At 41.1% G+C, this 18390-nt stretch overlaps 1 protein-coding gene across 1 annotated transcript in view; it reads left to right on the top strand.

The window, feature by feature from the left end:
• The first annotated feature begins 242 nt into the window (after positions 1–242).
• The window catches only part of AACS (acetoacetyl-CoA synthetase), a 44122-nt gene continuing 25974 nt past the window's right edge, over positions 243–18390 (top strand). Inside the window, exons 1-4 of the mRNA XM_052796778.1 lie at positions 243–473; positions 3804–3907; positions 8428–8548; positions 11540–11653. Of these exons, the coding sequence (XP_052652738.1) occupies positions 356–473; positions 3804–3907; positions 8428–8548; positions 11540–11653 (457 nt within the window). The 5' untranslated portion in view covers positions 243–355. The remainder of the gene's footprint in view (positions 474–3803; positions 3908–8427; positions 8549–11539; positions 11654–18390) is intronic.

The raw sequence follows: 18390 nt of genomic DNA on the forward strand, positions 1-18390 counted from the left end.
CCTGAGGGAGCCGGAGGGGGATGACCGCCCTCCCCCGCCGCCCCCGCTCTCCGGGCGGGGACCGCTGGGGCGGTGGCGGAGCTGCGCCTCGGCGCCCCGCCGTGCTCGGCGCCCCCTCGGCGGGCGGGGGCGGGGCGTAGCGCCCCGCACTCTTTTCTCTCCGGCGGAAGGTTACGGAGGGAGGCGGATCGACGCGCCTTAAAGTGTGCGCCCGGAGGAGGGGCCCCGTAGTCAGGGCTGAGGGGCGGCGGTACGCTGGTGCGGGGTCGGCGCCTCCGCGGGAGGGACGGTTGCTCGCTCGCTCCGGTCGTTTGCTGCTGCTGCTGCTGCTGCTGCTGCTGCTGCCGCCGCCGCCATGTCCCGGGAGCCCGAGATCATGGAGTCGCAGGTGATGTGGGAGCCTGACACGAAGCGCAACACCCACATGGACCGGTTCCGCGCCGCCGTGGCCAGCAGCTGCGGGCTCCGCCTGGGTGAGCGGCGGGCGGGGGCGGGCGGGCGGGCAGCGCCCAGGCGGGGAGGCCCTCTGGCTTTGCTCGGGGCCGTGCTCTGGCTGTGGGGGCCGGCGGGGCTCGGCTTCCCCGGGGCTGGCCTTACCGCGGGTCCGCGGCAGGGCTGTGGGCCGTCCGTCTGTCCCTACCCCAGAGAAGGAGGACAGGGTGCCCGTGGGGTGCCTGGACACCCCCCGCACCCCGGAGGCAGGAGGGGGCAAAGTGGTCCAGGCTGCGAGTGGGATGCTCTGCTTGTGCCTCCTGCGGAGGCCTCCGGTGCAGCATCTGGCTTAGTGCGAGGGTGCGTGCTGATGGGAGATGCAAACAGCCTTATCTGTTACCGGTGCTGCTGCTGGGTGTCAGCCCAGGCAGCGTCAGCACTGGTACCTGCTGTGTGCTCCTGTCTGCTCGTGTGTGTAGCTGAGGCCCTGCTTGCAGGGATTTCCTGCGGCCAACAGCAATCCTGAGGGGACTTAATGTTTTAAGGGGATGTGGGAAGGAGGGATCACTGCCATCATGGCTGTGAGGTTAAGGTAAGCCTTAATATGGTGCTTTAACAGCATACGTGTGTGAAGTTTGAGTGAAGGCTGTGCTTGCATCCTCATCCTTGTTTGTGAAGAGTATGTCTGTAATTTCTAAGTATGCTGGGAAGTGAAAGGTGATGTATAATTTGGTTCAGTGATGGAAGCCAAGGTTTTTTGCTGTGTATCTGCCCAAGCTCTTGAACTTCAAGCTCTGATTCATGCTCGTTTAGAAATACCTATATAGCTGTGAATAGGTGTGCAGTGCTTTGACTTGAAAACAACCTATCAACTTTGAATTTAGCCCTGCTTTGAGTAAGGGGTTGGACCTCCAGAGGTGTTTGTCAACCCAGATTGTTCTGTTTCTTCAATGACTGCTAACTGTAGGTGGTGTCTCCAGGGTATTGGGAGTCAGTGGTGCCGGCTGTGTGGGCTGATTCACATCTTGAACCGGGTGGGCTTAAGTGCATGTGAGGGTCAAACTCTCCAGTTCTGACTAGCTTGTTTTATGCTGTGTGTTCTCCCTAAGTATTTGGGGACCAGGTTGCTTGTGTAGCTTTTCTGTGATAATTTGTCTGATGGGGGATGGAGGGAATAGTTTTGGCAAATGGCCTGACAAGTTTGCCTGTCCAGTATATGTCTGTGGTACAAGCAGGGGCATTCTGGAGTAGTAGCAATGTATCTAGTGCTTTTAGCAGTTCATGTCTAGAAAACAATTGTGTACCTTGATTGGGAACTTGCTATGTAGGCAAGCAGGTCACTATTTTGACTGCTGGGGGATTGCCCATTTGAACACGAACTTATAGTGTCTAACTCTCCTGCTGCTTAGGAAGCAAGTTACTAAAGGATTTTAGCTAACTCCTGGGTAGAAATGTCATCTAACTGGTACTCATATGATCAAGACGGAATGCAATTTCAGATGGGCTGCCCGTGTTTATGGCTGTAACAACTAGAACTCTTTTCACCCCATTTTGAAGTGGCTATCTGCATCCAAAGTGGATTCCTGTGCATATATAGAAACCTTTGTCAACTTCCATTAGCTCTGAACTGATGTTCATTGGTCTGTGTGCTATTCAACAACTAAGAATGGATTCTTTATGTAACATCAAGATGTGGACTGACTGAGGAGAGCTAAGGGCAATATAACCCTTTAAACAGCATGGCTCTGCCCCACCCTGAAAATGTAGTAACAAGGTGCAATATTTAACTGCTGAATACCAGGCTTGTGCCCTGAAGGGCTTGCATGCTAAAGCTCATTTGGGGACAAACTGTATAGAAAAGACAGAATAAACTCTTCATATTGTAAAAAACCAAATTAGTGTGATTTGTAGCTTTTTGCATTTATCAAGTGATTCAGAGCATGCTGTACAACTGGTTTTTGAAGGAGGAGATGGAAGCTTGAACTTTCTTATGGTAAAATCTTATCCCCACACCAGCTGATGTGCAGTGTATGGAATAGTGAAGAGTGACTTGGGTGGAGTGTAAAAAAGGGTATGTGGGAGGCTGAGGTTGATGCAGTATGTAGGCAAAAGCTGAGTTATGGAGAAGAGTCCTTGCCTTTGCTTCTACTATGTCAGTAATACCTAGGGAGTAATCTCACAATGATGGAAAAGACTGAGTAGAATAAGATGTGGAAGGGACAGACTGGGTGGGGAAACGGCTGTAGTGATCAAGTGTGAGGAACAGTGTAGAGATGGTTTTGAATGTTTTTTCTCTTGTAAAGCTGGAGGATGTCCTCCTTGTAGGAAGAGGTTGCAAAGATAACTTCTGAAGCAATCAGCTGGATAACAGGATGACAAACCAAAGATAATTGGAGAAAATGACTTCAGGTGCTTTAGCTGAAAGCATCAAATAGGGAACACAGTTGGCAGAGCAGAACACTGTTACTGCTGTCACTGATGGCAGGTATTCATATTTAATGTGGCTGTTGACACAGCTTCAGACAGCATGGACATGACTTGGGAATGTCACTTTTAAGCTGATGATGAGTAGTCAGCTTCAGTTATACCTAGAACTGCTGTACACACTGAGTTTCAGTATTTAGTTTGAATTGTGGGGTTTTGGTATGCATTCCTCAGGTAACTTCACCTGTCTTGCAGTCATGTAAGACTTAAACTGCTCATTTCCATGTTCTTAATGCCAGGTCATGGTTTTGATATCTGCCTAGTAAACATCTTGTTTCACCTCATTCATGCTGTTTTAGCATGAAAAGGTAAGCTGCAATCTGTCAGACCCCTTGTTTATTGAGGAATAATGTGTGCTTCCTTTAACAGTGCTGTTGATATTACAGTTAGATAACGAGTGCATCTAATCTCCATGTTACTGTGCTATTGGAGGTCTTTGGTCCCAGACTAGAACCATACAGCAAATGTCTTTTGTCAGGAAGAATTGTTTATCTTTTGCTTTATGAAAGCATCATGTTGATGATATGATAGGGAGTGGAAGTGTCAGTAAGCAGGACTCCATCCTGCTGTCTAATCTTCAGTTTCACTGGTGGGGGAAGGGGGGTAAATGTTGCATGGAGTTATTAAAGGCTCCTATCTCTGTGGTGGCAAATGGCTTGTAACGCAGTCAGGTGAAATGATGCCATCTGTTCAGGTGTTCAAGTAGACTATTTCTGTTGATGCCATAGTCGTGTGCCTCGAACAGAAGTGATCTATCCTGTGTGATCAGTTTTATCTTACTGGTTTTTTTAGCCACAAATTTTCTTTATCTGGGATATCCCTAATTGTAGTTTGTCTAAATTCCTGTGATTCTCCACATAACACTAACAGATATCTATTACTTCTAGCGAACTACGATGACTTATACCACTGGTCAGTGGAATCCTTCTCAGACTTCTGGGCAGAGTTCTGGAAGTACAGTAACATCATATGTTCTCGCCTATATGATGAGGTAAGTGTTTATCTTAAACAGTCAAGTGCAACACAATAGGGAGGTAAACCAGTTTTACAATCAATCTTTTGACCTGTTCCTGGAATCTTTGCAAGTGATACAAAGAATCTGTCAAGTGTATAGTCCTGAATTTGCTTGTGGTGGATGGTGGTGTTCTGTTGCTGGTACACTTTAGGACAGTGACAATCCTAGAGTTCTGTTGCCCTAAACAATTCTGCTGTAGTGTCCTTGTGGTCGTGTGCTCTCAAATACCTTGGCAGTCCTGGCTGCTTGTGAGGAGTCTACCAATATACTGCCTTCTGCTTTAGGATTATGCTGGTAGACTATTGTCTTGATTTTATAAATGCTGGCATGCAGTCAAGTTCATGTTTATGTTCCCTGAGTCAGCTTACCTGATAAGCACACCTGTTTCACTCCAGTTTTGTAGAACTGGTTATGGAAGTCTCTGCAATCAGATGTAGGCTTGAAATATCTCAGGGAATTGTAGTGGTTGAACACAATCACAAGTGGAATACTAGACCATGCCACAGTGTTGCTTTGAGGTAAAGGTGACTTCCTCTTGCAAATGGAGGACAAGGCTGGAGCCCTTGTACAGTCCTGGCATAGGATATCAACACCAGCCTGCAGTTTTCCATCTGAGGAAGATGATGGTCTAATTCCTTCAAAAGCCTGATGCAAAAGAACCTTTCTGGGACTTAGTAGAGAGAGGACTGGACTTGTACCTTAATCCCTGGAGGCCTTCTGTTCCAAGAACACTCAAGAGTACTGGCAGTTCTGCAGAGGGAACTGGTAAGTTTCTTTTGCCTTTTCCAGTCTTACAAATTTTTGTACTGCATGGTATGATAGATCAAGTGGTTCCTCCTGCCATGAAACTGCATGCTTAGGTGTCTTAATGTGACCCTTTAGAAGAGTGAATTTAGCAAGAATGTAAGAACTAGCCTGCTTTTTGAAGTATGTAGTCTGAAGACTGTAAACACTTAATCTTTTACTTTTTTTCTGTAGATGGTAGTTCATAATCTGGCCAGATTGTATTTGGGATACTGTCTATTTTCTTGACATAATCTGTGCTGCTAGCAAGGCTATTTTTCTGAATTTCCACATGAATGAAAATTGTCCTGAGCAAGCAGTTCAGAGGAGCTATTTTGCACGCTTGTATCTGTACTGAGCAAGCTGGACAGTAACTCTTCTTGTTCTCTTGCCTTGCAGGATTGGCACTTCTGGAAGTCTCCTCCAGACACCACCAATGGCTGGTGAACTGGAAGGGAGATGGAAGCATGCAATGGTGGCCTAAAAATGGATGTTTCTTGAGGATGAGAAGCAAGAAGATGGGGATGTCTAGGAAGGCTTTAACTAGACCACTTGAGAGCTTCTAGGCCCCTGCATGCCTATTCTGCAAGGGTCTTGCTGCGATGCGAGATCTTAAAACAGGAGAGGCAGAGTCAGCTAGTAGACAAGTACTGCAGAAGAGGATACTTGACTCACTTTTCCTGGATATTGCCGTTTGCCTCAGTGTCAGCATAGTGTCAGCTGCAAGGCTTGACTCCAGCTTTGCTGAGTCTCAAAGCTGACTTGCTGTTAGTCCTTACCATTGGTCTGTTTCTGTTGCATGTCAGGAGGAGAGGCTGATCAGAGTATCTGAGCTGTTCTGTGGTAGCTAAAGAGCTGAAAAGTTTGATCTGAAGTGTCTTACAAGTTGATCCCTGCTGCTTGTTGGAAGTAAGCATTATGCTTTGAGGAAAATAAAATTTTTCATGAACCAGAGTTGACTCCTTTGTTCCTAGCCAGTGGAACAGTTTCTACTTCCACAGGTTATTCTAAAAAAAAAAAAACCACAATAAAACATTGTGTATGTATGATACAGGCAGCCAGTGTTTGATTTAGACTTATAGACATGCTCATGTCACTCTATAGCAATTGATATCCATGTCACTTCTGAAAAGAACAAAGGTACTTCCAGTGTACAAAGCTATCCTGGCATGGCAGCGCTGGCATTATGTGAAGTTACAAGTAGCTGTTCATTTTAAATGAGGAATATAGTCTAAACTTATCTCTCTTTTTGCTACAAGAAGCACCTGACAGCTGTTCCTGTGGAGGGGCTGCTTTGAGCATTCTGATAGTATCTGCTCTCTGGCTTTGCATGAGGCATGCTCTTTTGCTCTTCAGGTCATACAGAGCATCACATGTACCATAGTAAGGCAAGGATTATCTGTCTCATGGTAATGGTGAGATTCATTCTCAAAGGTACAGTCTCTGCTTAGGATAAGCAGAATCTCTGGGGCATGATAATGCGTGGTTGTAGCACAATTAGCAAACCACTTCAAGGAGGGGGGAAATGCAGTAGAGGTGTGGACAGAGGGTATTGCTAATGTGATGCTTATTTGTAGTTGTTGAGGCTTGGGAAGTAGTCACTGATTAGCTGCTATGAAGAACAATGGTAGAACAGGAGCTGGTGGCATGGGAGTACAGCTGATAATTGGCATGTTCCCCTAACCACTCAAATTGGCCTTGTATGCCTTAATGCTGCTGTGAGTAGGAGTAAAGCCTTACTCATTTAATGAGGATGGCAGTCAGCACTATAGATTGCTCTTCCTTCCCTTACCTCTAGCCTTGCTAAGGGTTTGTTAGGACTGTATGAAACAAAAGGCTTGTTGCAAAGCTCTGCATTTTTACAGACTTGCTGGAACTGGGATCTTCCACTAAATAATGAGCAGACCTGGAGTTTCTGTTGCTTGGTGAGAACTTACCTCTAAGGGAGAGATCAGGTTGTTACATAACAAAGTACCACTACCAAAGAGACTGGGCTTAACTAGGAGTTATAGGTGTTACCCAAGTAGAAAATAACTGAGCATCGAGTATGTGAGTCCAGCACCTTATGGTAGTGGAGCTCTTTGAAAGGATGTTCCACTTCAGGAAAAAACAGGGTTAAATTAGATCTTGTCCTGGAAAATGCTGAAAATGTTCTGCTCACTTTTCTTCAAGCTAAGGAAGTCAGTAATGAGTCAGTTTTAAGAGTGGCTTCTAATTACCACAGTAATATTTGTTGGTATACAAAAAAATATTTCTGCAGCCTGAGCTGATAAACTGTAAATGTTGTAATGCAGTTCTAGCTAATTGTTACAAGCAAAGAAATCTACTTGAGTTTAGAAAATTCATTTGAAATAAAGTAATACAGTAGAGCATGTCACATGAGCTTTAACTTCTCTTATAAAAATTAATTTTAGGATTGCCTCCAGTAATACATACACTGCACATCTCAAAGCACAAAAATATTAGGTTTTCTGGAGTGGGAGGTATTTTGAGTTCTATCTGGCTTTCAGAAGAGCCTTTTACTTGGTCTGAAAGCATGCTGTTTCTGTAATGCATGTGTAGTCCATAAGGGAGAACCTGAGGGTATAAACTGAAGCTTTCAAAAACACGACTATAAAATAAAGTCTCAATTTGAAGATTACAAAATGCGTGTGCTGCTGGGCAGCTGAATCTCTAAAAGAGTGGGGCATTTTGCAAGGAGTTTACATACTTTTGTGGCTAATGCTAAGGGGCTCTTTACCTACCACTGATTAAAGTATAGTCTTAACTGCAACTTATCACAGGGTAATTTAATATTTTGAGGCTTAATTAGTTCAAGGTGAAGGGAAGTTGTTTCAGCTGAGCATATTTTTGTGACTTCTTTTCATTACATTTTTCAATTCTTTGCATGTCATAGTCCTAAATGGGGAATTGCTTAATATGGGTTTATTAGGTGGTTGGACCCTCTTTTTAGAAAATGGCAAATCAAGGATGGTAGAAATGTGCACTTGCACAGTTTGTAACACAGTATTTGTTAGTTGTAGAGGTTAGTAGCAGTACTTTGCATTCTGGATAAAGCTTTGGATTACTTGAATGTTTACTGCAACTTAATTGTAAAAAACGGAGAATTGGAATAAAAAGCTTGAACTTTTTGGTTACATTTGACTATACCATTCACTTATTTATCCTAGGGTTAATTTGAATTACCATTGTCTAAGTTCCTGATGTTGGTCTCTGTACCTTGTGACTCATGCTGGGGAAGAATGGGTACTCACCTTCCTACCTTTGGTTTTTGTAACAGGGAGGCTGGAGTGTATGGCCTGGTAGAGAGCTACAATATGCTGTAGCTCAGTCTCTGTTCGGCATCTTCCCAGAGGCAAAACCCCAGCCTGCACTGTGGTTTGTGTGTAGCTTGTGGTCTGGGTACAGTCATAGTGGTTTGCTTCACTTGTGTATTTGAGGCTGGTCCGAAGGTAGAACTGTCAGCAAGGAACTTTTTCTAGTTTTGTTGTAATGTCTTTGCTTGTGACAGTTAACAAATAATTAATCTTTCCAGGCCTGTAATTACAGGATTTAGTGTCTGTTTGCTATCTGTAAGGCAGGAGAAATGATTGTTGCCTACTAGAGTGTATAAAGAGCTTGGAATTGATTAGCTGATTTCTGTATGATGCTCTGAAAAAGAAATCATATTACAGTTTTCAAGGAATGTTTCTTTTTTTTTTTTTTTTCCTCAGGTGGTTGATACATCTAAAAGTATTGCAGATGTCCCGGAATGGTTTAAAGGTAGCCGTCTGAACTATGCAGAAAATCTTCTGAAGCACAAGGACAATGACAAGATTGCACTGTATGCGGCAAGTAAGAAAAAATTAATGGCTTGTATTTATTTATAGTTCATAGGACTAGGCCTTATAAAACAGCTCTGCTTTTTATGAAACCTTGAAATAAACTGTCTTAGATGAGGAGTAAAGAGGAAAATAAATTCAGTAACTCTGTAGAGTCTGTGATACAGCTCTACAAAAAACAGCAAAACATGCTCTGGGAATATAGATAGTTCTGAAAAGTCCTTGGCAAACTACATGAAGCTTTCTTAGAATGTGCTTAACTGCATTAAGGTAGTGGAGATCATGTTGTGTTTAGGCTCACTCAGTATTTGAGCTATTACTTCACATTTGTTATAAACACTTGCCTAATGCTTGCCTTCAGGAAGTATTTTGGCACATTTGCTTGATATTGTCCTTCCCACCCTCTTCCTATGCCTTTTATCTTAGGAATACTAAAAGAACTACATGGGGTGTAGGTAGGAATTAACTCTGCTTTTGACAATACAGAAAGGAAGGACAGTTATGTGCATGGAAGACTTGGAATTTCACTTTTCTGGAAGACTAAAGCTCAGTCTTAATTTTTTGTTATGCTGGACAAGATTTAAGTCTAGTGAAATCTGGGTATGCTCATAATGAGGATGGTAATGTTAAGACAAAGTCCTTTCCCTATATCTGCTGACTTTGGTAACTTTAAAAATTGATTCTAATCACTGTTAGATGCGATTAGCTTCTGTGCAGGTGTGTGAGTGCTTCCTTAGGGAGTTATATTCGGAGCTTCCCTTTTGCTGGACCTAATCCTTATCATAAGACAGACCAAGCGGTGATGCTTCTTAATAGATTAACAATAAACAATGCAGTCTTACAGCTCGTTAGCAGAGAAAATTATGCAGAACTATGGATTGATTGTGTAGATGTTAAGAGTCTTAGTTTCTGATTTCTGATGTGTGGAGATCAGTTTTTGAATTACATATGTATTACTGTTATTCTGATAGCTGTTTAAAAACAATGTGAGACAACAGAATAGTCTTTTGTAAGCTTACTGCTGAAGAAGGAGATACTTCTCAGTTGCATTTTACTGCTTAGAGGTAGTGAAATAAACCTCTCTGATCTCATATAAAATCAACTACCAGTTCAGAGAGAATGGGAAAATCTGTGGCCCAGTTTTGGTGTAATAAGAATTGATCTGGTGAAGTCTGATAGAAATGAGGCTTGTAACAGAAAGCTGGCTTCAAAGTGATGAACTCATTGCTTTCAAATTTTGAGATCATTAGAAAAGCTTCTTATATATTATTTAATGGAGAAAAAAATGTAATTAAGTACATCTTGTGCAACAGCTAAAAGCCAAACACTGATTAGTAAGTCAACTCTAAATGTATGTAGAATTGATGTGATTGATTTGTTAATGTTAGAAGCTAAACATGCAACTTGAGAAAAAGTGGAGTTGAACTGAAAGTATTTAAATTATTGAAGGAATTATCAACTTAGTGAATTATTTGGTTTGACATGTGATTATATTGTCCCTGTAGATCTTGTTTCTTGTTAGGAAGTCATGGGGTATACCAGAGATTTACTGGTTTGTGTTGCATAATCACAGGTGATGATACCAAAAGGAGCAAAATTTTTTTCCAGTTGAATAATGTTATCAGTGCTGGAGTGAACACATCTACTTCTCTGCAGTGAACAGACTTCCACCTGTATTTCTTTTCATGACCTTCTGCTGTATTTAATCTTCTTAAGATCTCTTAAGTCAGAGTATTTTTTGTTAACCCCTTGCTGCTAGGTCAGAGTGGTGTTCTGGGAACCTGTCAGGTGTGTGTATTCACTAGGGATGATTCTGTGGGAACAATGTAGGTGTAATAGATCACAGGAATGTAAATGTAACTTTCCTAAACAATTTCGCTTGTCACTGGCTCCCACTGTGAATCTCTTGTTTGTGACTCCCTTCTCCTGGGGGCTTTAATAATGGAGCAAGATCAGAGTCCCATTTCCTGTTGTTCTATGGGAACACAGAACCTGTTGTCAGTCCCTGCTCAGCTTATGAACTACATGTTACATTGACTTCTGTGCTCCTTCCCATCACAGCCTGCTCAGTTGCTCTGTGCAAGTCCAAATTTACTGGGGTGGAAGTTTAAGAAGGCAAAAGAGTGAAAAACACTGTTTGCTGCTTAAGGAAATCAGACTGATGGTAGTTCTGCAAGGACCCGCTGTAACAGGGCATGCAGTACGTTTTTGTTGTGACATCCTTGGCATATGTGTTTTCATAAGAAGTGCTGGATACTGGAAACAGGACAGGCCAAGTGGTTTGCAGGAGTCACATTGAGGAAGTGCAGGAAGGGACCTTTAAGATGACAAACTTTGCCTTTCATAACATTTAGATTTGTTCATTTTGTTTCACGAATGATTTAGTAACAGCTTACCTGACAGTACAAAAATGAAAACAGCCTGCAGGTCTTTTCAGAGATGCATGGAGTCCAGTTTAGTTTATTTGCTTTGTGGTATGCTGGCAAACACAGATGTTTAAAAAGCATATTGAAAGTCAGACCTTAGGAACTATATGTGCATGATTTTCTAGTCAACAGTGACTTGCTATAATAAAACCTAAAGTTGGCACCTTGATGCTGTTTCCTAGACCTAATGAGAAAATGGAGCAAAAAGGGAAAATGAGGTTGTTCTTTCCACCTTAGAAAGCAGCCTTGGTGAGTGCAATCTATTTATCATGAATGCTCTTTGAGGACACACCTTTCTCCAGTGAATAGTTTGCATTTTTGCAGATGTGTGTTCTGTCTTTGAAAATGTCCTGGTGCCTACTGATTGAGTATTACTGATTACTGCTTGATTCTCATTAAATAGGAAGGCTTGGTACAGCATAACAGGAACTTGAAAAACAAAAATCATGATTATTAGTGGAAACTCTTCTCCTAAAATTGCTTTGTATTTTTTCTTCCAGAATTAGTTGTTTGTACTAGTCTCTGCTTATGTTGTCATGCATAACTTCTGACTGGTTGTTTTAATTGTCTTTCCTCAGAGGAAGGCAAAGAAGAAATCTTGAAGATTACTTTTGAAGAGCTGAGACAAGCTGTAGCTTTGTATGCTGCAGCCATGAGGAAGATGGGAATAAAAGTAGGAGACAGAGTTGTGGGTGAGTAACTTTTTTCTTTTTTTAAAGGACAGGAGTTGAAATTTTCTTGAAATATGCAAGTGAGTAGTCAGGGTTACAGGAACACGAATATGAAATACTATTTCACAGAAACATTCTAAAGAAAAGGCTCTTATGCTGCTATGTTTACATTTGTATGAAATACACTTCTAGAGAGAAGGAACCTGGATTAGCCTGCAAGTTCTCTAGCACTGGAGGGGGAAGAAAAATACCTCATTCATAGCTTCACTAAGGTCTGCTTCATAAGCACTCCATGGAAACAGAAGTGATGGAGACTTTACATCTAGCTGAGCCTTGATTCACAAGGTCTAGCAAATTCACACGGGGGCAATCTTGGAAATTACGCTCCCAGGTTGGTTTTTCTAGTGCCAGCTGGCAGTTGCTGACCCTGCAGCCCCAGGTAATACGGTGCACTGTGAATTGCAGTTCTTGAGGAATGCACTTGTACTACCTTCTGCCACCAGTGCTTCTGGGAGTAGTGTCTTCTAGAATGGTGGTAGTGAACAGCTGGTGCACAGTAACTTTTCAAGTCATATCAATGCAGAGCTTAGTAGTTAGAAGCCTGTGATCCTTTCAGTAACTCACAAAATTTTCTGGAGTAGTATTTTCTGTCATAAGACTGTCATGTGGATTTTTCTGTATGAATAGTTTTTTGTCTTGTGAACAGCATGTATAGTATACAGTCCAGGCATAGAAAGGAGTTACTCAAGCTGGTCTCAGTCCATTTATTTCTAAATTCCAGGTTTTATCTTCCGGCTGAGCCACTTCATCTCTGTTTCATGTGCTCTGTAACATACTCTCTTCAGTTTTGTCAGTATGGTCAAAACTGCAATATCCTTGAAGCTCCTTCACTCTTACTTGGTAGTTCTGTTGATGTGCATATCCATCTTACTACTGGAATCACATGTTCTTTGAGCAATACTTGGCCATTATCCTAAGTATGTGTAAATTCTTATATGATGCAAACCCAAAGTGATGAAACTGGTTTGTTTTCTGCATGTTACAAACCAGAACTTGAACCCATGTCTTCAAAAACAGAAGGGTATGCATTATTATTTGTATTAAACCCACAAATATGACCTGCAAATGTAAAATACACTCAAGAGGGCTCATACTTCATGCATATGGTATGAGTATTCTATGGAACTGGTAACTGAACATTTAATTATCATAGCCGGTGGCTTGGTTTTTTACACAGAATTAGAGCTAAATCCTTAATTGGGTATGAACTGTCCAGTAAAGTCAGGAAGGTTTGTCTGAATGAAGACTTAAGATGCTCTAATTTTGTCGCCATTTTCAATCTTAACACTGTCACATTAGTATCTGACAACTTGTTGAGGAGCAAGTCTCTGTCTGAAACCAAACTAATGAATAAGAAAACTTACACTCTACAAAGTCTAAGTCTTTAGAACTTAAGTGTGGTGTTTCTTACTACGTGTCCTCTGATGTGTACATCAAATGGTAAAAGTGGGTTGCGTGTATTTTAAAAAGTTGCCCCAAAGACATTGGTAAAACAGTATGTAATTATGCATATAACTGGAAACTTGGACATTATGAAACCAAAGTCCTGGTCAGGTTTTTGTTGACCCCTTTTAAATGTTTTCTGTAAATGTTGTTTGTCATCGTGAAGCACACCGAATGCGCTCTTTTTTGACTTTTGCAGTGAAATTTCTTCTGATGTGTACAAAACAAATTCAAATGCTCTGTTTTGTAGACCGCTTCTGTGGATTTAATACACTATTCCTTATTGTTTTATAAGTAAGTAAAAAAAGTCATAACAGGGCTCAAAACAGTTCTCCCATATGTATTGCTGGTTATGCTAAGCTGAAGGATTGGATCTCATGTGTAAGTGGAAAAAAGGGTGCTCTGTACCAGTTTCAGATCCTGTAATATGATGAAATGTGTTGTGGGAAAGTGATGGACAATGCAGAAGAGTAATTACTGGATATGTTTTCATATTTTGTGTGAATGAAAACTGTGTGTGAACACACTACAATGGGGGAGCACAGTAGCTGTAAACTTGTGAGTAGCAACAGCTGTAGCTTTGATGTGTTCCTGTGAGTAGGAACCCGCTGTTCTTTGCTGCTGTCCTAATTCTCAGGTTAAAGTCCATTTCTTAGACTTTACGTATTGATGTCTGATGCTAGAAGAGAGGGTTTTAATCTCTGGGAAGAAAATACTCCTCACTAGGATAACAGATGTAATACTAATGTTTAAGTATGACCAGGTGCAGTCACATTTAAAGGGAACATTGATTCTGAATTATGATTAAAGAATTTTATCAACATTGTTTTGTGTTCTAAGGTGCAAATTGAAGTCCTGTTCACAACCTGGTTATCACTACTAGAACTCTTCTAATCAAAACCAGTTACAAATACTACGTTTGGGAAAATAAGACAACATATGATGCTGTCATTTTGTGCTCATCTTGTGAGAAGTTCTTAGTAAGGTATACTATGCAGGGGGAATGTGCTCTGTAGCTGGAGAAAACATGCTATTGAAATATAGCTGTAGTCAGTGGTGCTAATAATTAAGCTAATAATGCTATTATTGTAATTTTAATAATAGTTCCTTTTAGTTAATGGCTGTATTTTGCTTAGCACAACTGGAGGCTGGCTGACTCTTGAATCTCGTTTGTTGTTTTGGCAGCTGGCTTACCTCTTATTTAAATTAGAAAGTGTAGTTGATACTTTAAAAAAAAAGATTGTATGAATAACATAGTATATTTAGATACTGCTTATTTTTATTTATACAGGTTTTTTACATGCAGAAGGTAGCAATTCCAAGTTTCTGTTGAAAATTCGTCATTAATGTCAGGGCTTCCTTTCACAGAAAGGGTAGGATTTTAACCATGCATTTTGTCCTGTTCTTGGGAGAGAAAATGTGCGTGTTGACTCCAGTGGGAAGCATGGAAAGATTATTAGTGATTTCAAGAGGAGGCATAAATTGCAGTCTCTGGCTGTCTGGTGGTGTAACTGTTATTAAAACAACCAAACAAAAAACCCAACCACACCCAACATTGAAAATACAATGAAAAACAGTATTTGGATCCCAACTCCTTAAATCTCTGGAGTTAAGCTCCCATCATTGGAGTAAGCTGTAGCTTTGTTTTTTCCCTTGGCCTTTTTGTGCATTTCCTGAGCAAAAGTTTCCTGTCTGGCACTTCCACAGCAGAGACCTTTCTGCCCAGCTGCTGTAGGTACCAAGTATCTGTGCTGGGCCCCTTGAGCATTTCAATAGCTTAAGCATGTCTTTATGAGCAGTTATAGCTTATTTGTGGAAGCAGGCTTGCATTGTGCTTAAAGCCCTTACAAAGGCCTTTACTTTTGATAACAGAAAAGATTAATCAATCTAGGCAACCTCTTTGTTTCCTTAAAATCACAGTATGTTTTTGGGCTCAGGTAGAGCTTTTTAAATTATCCAGAGTCTTCATGTGCTTTTTTTTCCTTCTGGGCAATTTCTCACATTCTACTTTTTTCCACCCTGCCCTCTTAACCTGGCTGGTGAGAGACACTTCTTGTAATGTTCAGTCAGATGAACCTGTATCAGCTCCCATCAGTTGAGCTGTTGTGCAGTTCCCCCTCCTTCCCTTCCCCTGGTGCCCCCAGTCCTAGACTCCTGACTCTGACAGATTGCTTTGCCTTGGGCAGCAGCCCATATCTAGGGAGAGCTTCCCTGTTGAAAGAAATCTGATGGGCTTTTTAACAGCAATCCAACTATTTAGAGATTACATATGTATTTTTTTTTTTAAATTGGGTCTTGACTTCTTTCATATGTTTCTCCTGTGCCAGAGGATATTGCAGTCCTCAGAAGAGCTAAACTAACATCACAGTCAGAGGTTGAGGTTGTGGGCTTTTCTCCAAATTCCAAATTGAAATGAGGGAGAGATGTTAAGTGTGGGTGGGAAAGTTTGAGTCATACACCCACTTGTGGTATCAAGGATCAGGCTCTCCAAAGCTTGCCGAAATCTACTGGAACCTAATTTGTTCCAAAAATTATAGCAGGTGGCAGAAGGAAGGGTGATTCTTCATGTGGTTTATAGCAGTAATACAGGGCATGCTTTTACTGCTTCCGAAAAATCAGGTTTTAAATAGAAGGGAGATAATTTATTAATTTTATTATAGTTGCCTAACACCTAGTCAGCCTGCCAGGTTCTGGTGCCCTTTGTTGCCACTTTCTCTTAAAATCACTTTAAAATCTTGAGCTGTTAGAATTATGTACAAGACCATTAACATTGCTTTCTTCTTCTGAATTTCATCTCCATGCTTTACTGCCTCTAAGACAAGACTACTTTAACTTTTCATTATACTTAACATATCCCCTAGTTTGTTCAATACAATTTGTGGTTGCATCATGACAGTAATAGTATGTTAAAGTTGGAGGTGGGTGAATGTGGGTGGACAAGCAGCAATGTCAGCACTTTTTCAGCTTGATTTCATCCTAGTCTTCCCTTTCCATCACTAGGGAGATAGCACTTAATAGTAAACATAATTGAAGCAGATGGGTGGTGAAACATAGCTCTTTTTCTGAAGATGTCTTACAATACTGTCAATGATGCTTGAACGGTTGGAAGAGACAGATACAATACTTAACGCAAGCTACACAGATCCACATGTGAAGTACTTCTGGTCTCCCACTGGCTGTCTGTTTGGCAAATAATAATGACTGTAGCAGGAATAAAATAAAACTGGGAGTATCTGTGTTTTTCATCTCTGGATAGGTTGCTTCTATTATATCCCTGTAGCCAGCTTTGTTCTGTTACAGGTCAGCAGTTAAAAACAAACTAATCTTCCCCATGTGTTCACACAAAAAATCCTCAACAAAACATCAGTGAATTACATTGTTTAAAGCTGGTATTTTATCTATAGTAACTGTATTAGCCCCACTTGCTTACGTGGGTTTTAAAGCTAGCTTTGTAAGAAGATTAGCATGTTACTAATAGTCTCAGGCTGTAGTAATGTTAGGTAGGATGTCCTACGGGAGTATGAAATGCTGTATTAATATCAAAAAGAGAAACTGGAAGTCTGGTCTTTGAATTTTCTCTTCTGTTTGAGAGCTGGTGTAGATCAATAGTATAAGCCATTGAGAAGATATTTCAGTTGCACCTCCTTACTTCCCTTCTTCCTGATGCATTCTTTCAAGGCTCAAACTAAATCTTTGATGCAGGGCCCAAGTTTGGGTTGGTTGTTTGGTTTTTGTTTTTTTTTTTCATTCAGATGACTACAAATGTTTGGATGCCTCTGAGTACCCATTTATTCTACTTTATGAAGGCATTAGATGCTTGCAGGGCATGTGTTCTCAGAACTCTGAGAAATGAGACTTTTGATATAGTTTCCAGCACGATTATACCAGAAATTTTTGGACTACAGTTTTCACCTATTCTGTTGGTAGTGTAGTGTAAATGAACAAATCTAAGTTTAATCTCAGTGTATGGTAGATTAAGTAAATAGCAACTGACAGAAAATGCTGTCCTGAGCAGATCAAGCTGTAAGTGCCTCCTAAAAAAATCCATGTGGTGTTTTTAAGATGCCACTTGTCCTGCTTAGAGATTTGTCACAGGTTTTATGTCAAAGTAAAGATTTTATTTTTGTCCTTACGGAGATTTTATACATACTTAGGAGTCAGGAGGAGTGCTGCTAGGACCCTTGGTATGTCATACTCTGAATTCCTAGTTGCTGGGTTCCCAAATACTGTATTTTGAACCCTGTATTCTATTGCTTTCTAGTTCACCCAAAAAGGGTATGAAGATCTCCTCTTTCTAGTAACAGAAAGTAGTTTCCACCTTTCTTAGCAGCTTCAAGAAGGGGGTAAGTTAAGATACAGAGATCGAGAAGAACCTTCTGTAGACCTTTGTTGATGAATGCTAGTTTTGATCCTTAGCTGAAATACTGTATCAAGGAACATGGAGGCTCTAGTTCAATATGATCAAACCTATGATGAATATTTAAATTAGCTGTACTATTATCCTTCTGTAGTACAGAAGCTCTGTATTACACTACTGTTCTGTGACCCCTGATGTGAACCCAGTTGGATTTTTTTTAATCCTTTTTGTTATCCTTTTTATCCTTTTTTGTTAGCAACATTCCAGTTTACTAAGTTTTAGACACTTAGGACCTGTGTCAGCCTCCTGGATGCTTTGAGGACTCAGTTGATATCTCAAGGGGCACAGTCAAATGGAGGGAGTTTCATGTACATGACAGTTGCTGTAATTGGTTTGCAGAATCTCTGATGTGAGAAAGGGAGAAATCATTTTTATTTCTGAGAATCCAGTTTTAATCTGAAAGGCTGACGGGAGAAGTAGTTTGTGCGATCTAGAGTTGGGAGCTGTTGAGAGAAAAGCAACATGAGTTCTTACATTGCTATGTTTGGAGGATCTCTTTCCAGAATAGAACCACATTTTTATTCATAATACCTGGTGTTGGGGATTAGGACAAATATGTGAAAATCCCAGTGAGCAAGTAGGCTGGATGCCTGCAGTGATTGGGTGAAGATACAGAAATGCAGAGTAAGTTGCCTTGCAAGTTTCATACCTTTTGGCAGTTTTGGCTGATACTCTCTAAAACTCAAATACCACCTCAAAGCCAACTGACAAATGAAAGTAATGACTTAATTGTCTGGCTTACAATAATAAGCAGAGATTTGTGTTCTTGCCTTGAGGGCTTTTGTAGGAGTGGTGAAAAGGAGAACTTGCTTATAATAGAACTGATGCTTGTCAGCTA

The sequence above is a fragment of the Harpia harpyja genome, chromosome 9, assembly GCF_026419915.1.
Source record: "Harpia harpyja isolate bHarHar1 chromosome 9, bHarHar1 primary haplotype, whole genome shotgun sequence".
Classification (NCBI taxonomy): Eukaryota; Metazoa; Chordata; class Aves; order Accipitriformes; family Accipitridae; genus Harpia; species Harpia harpyja.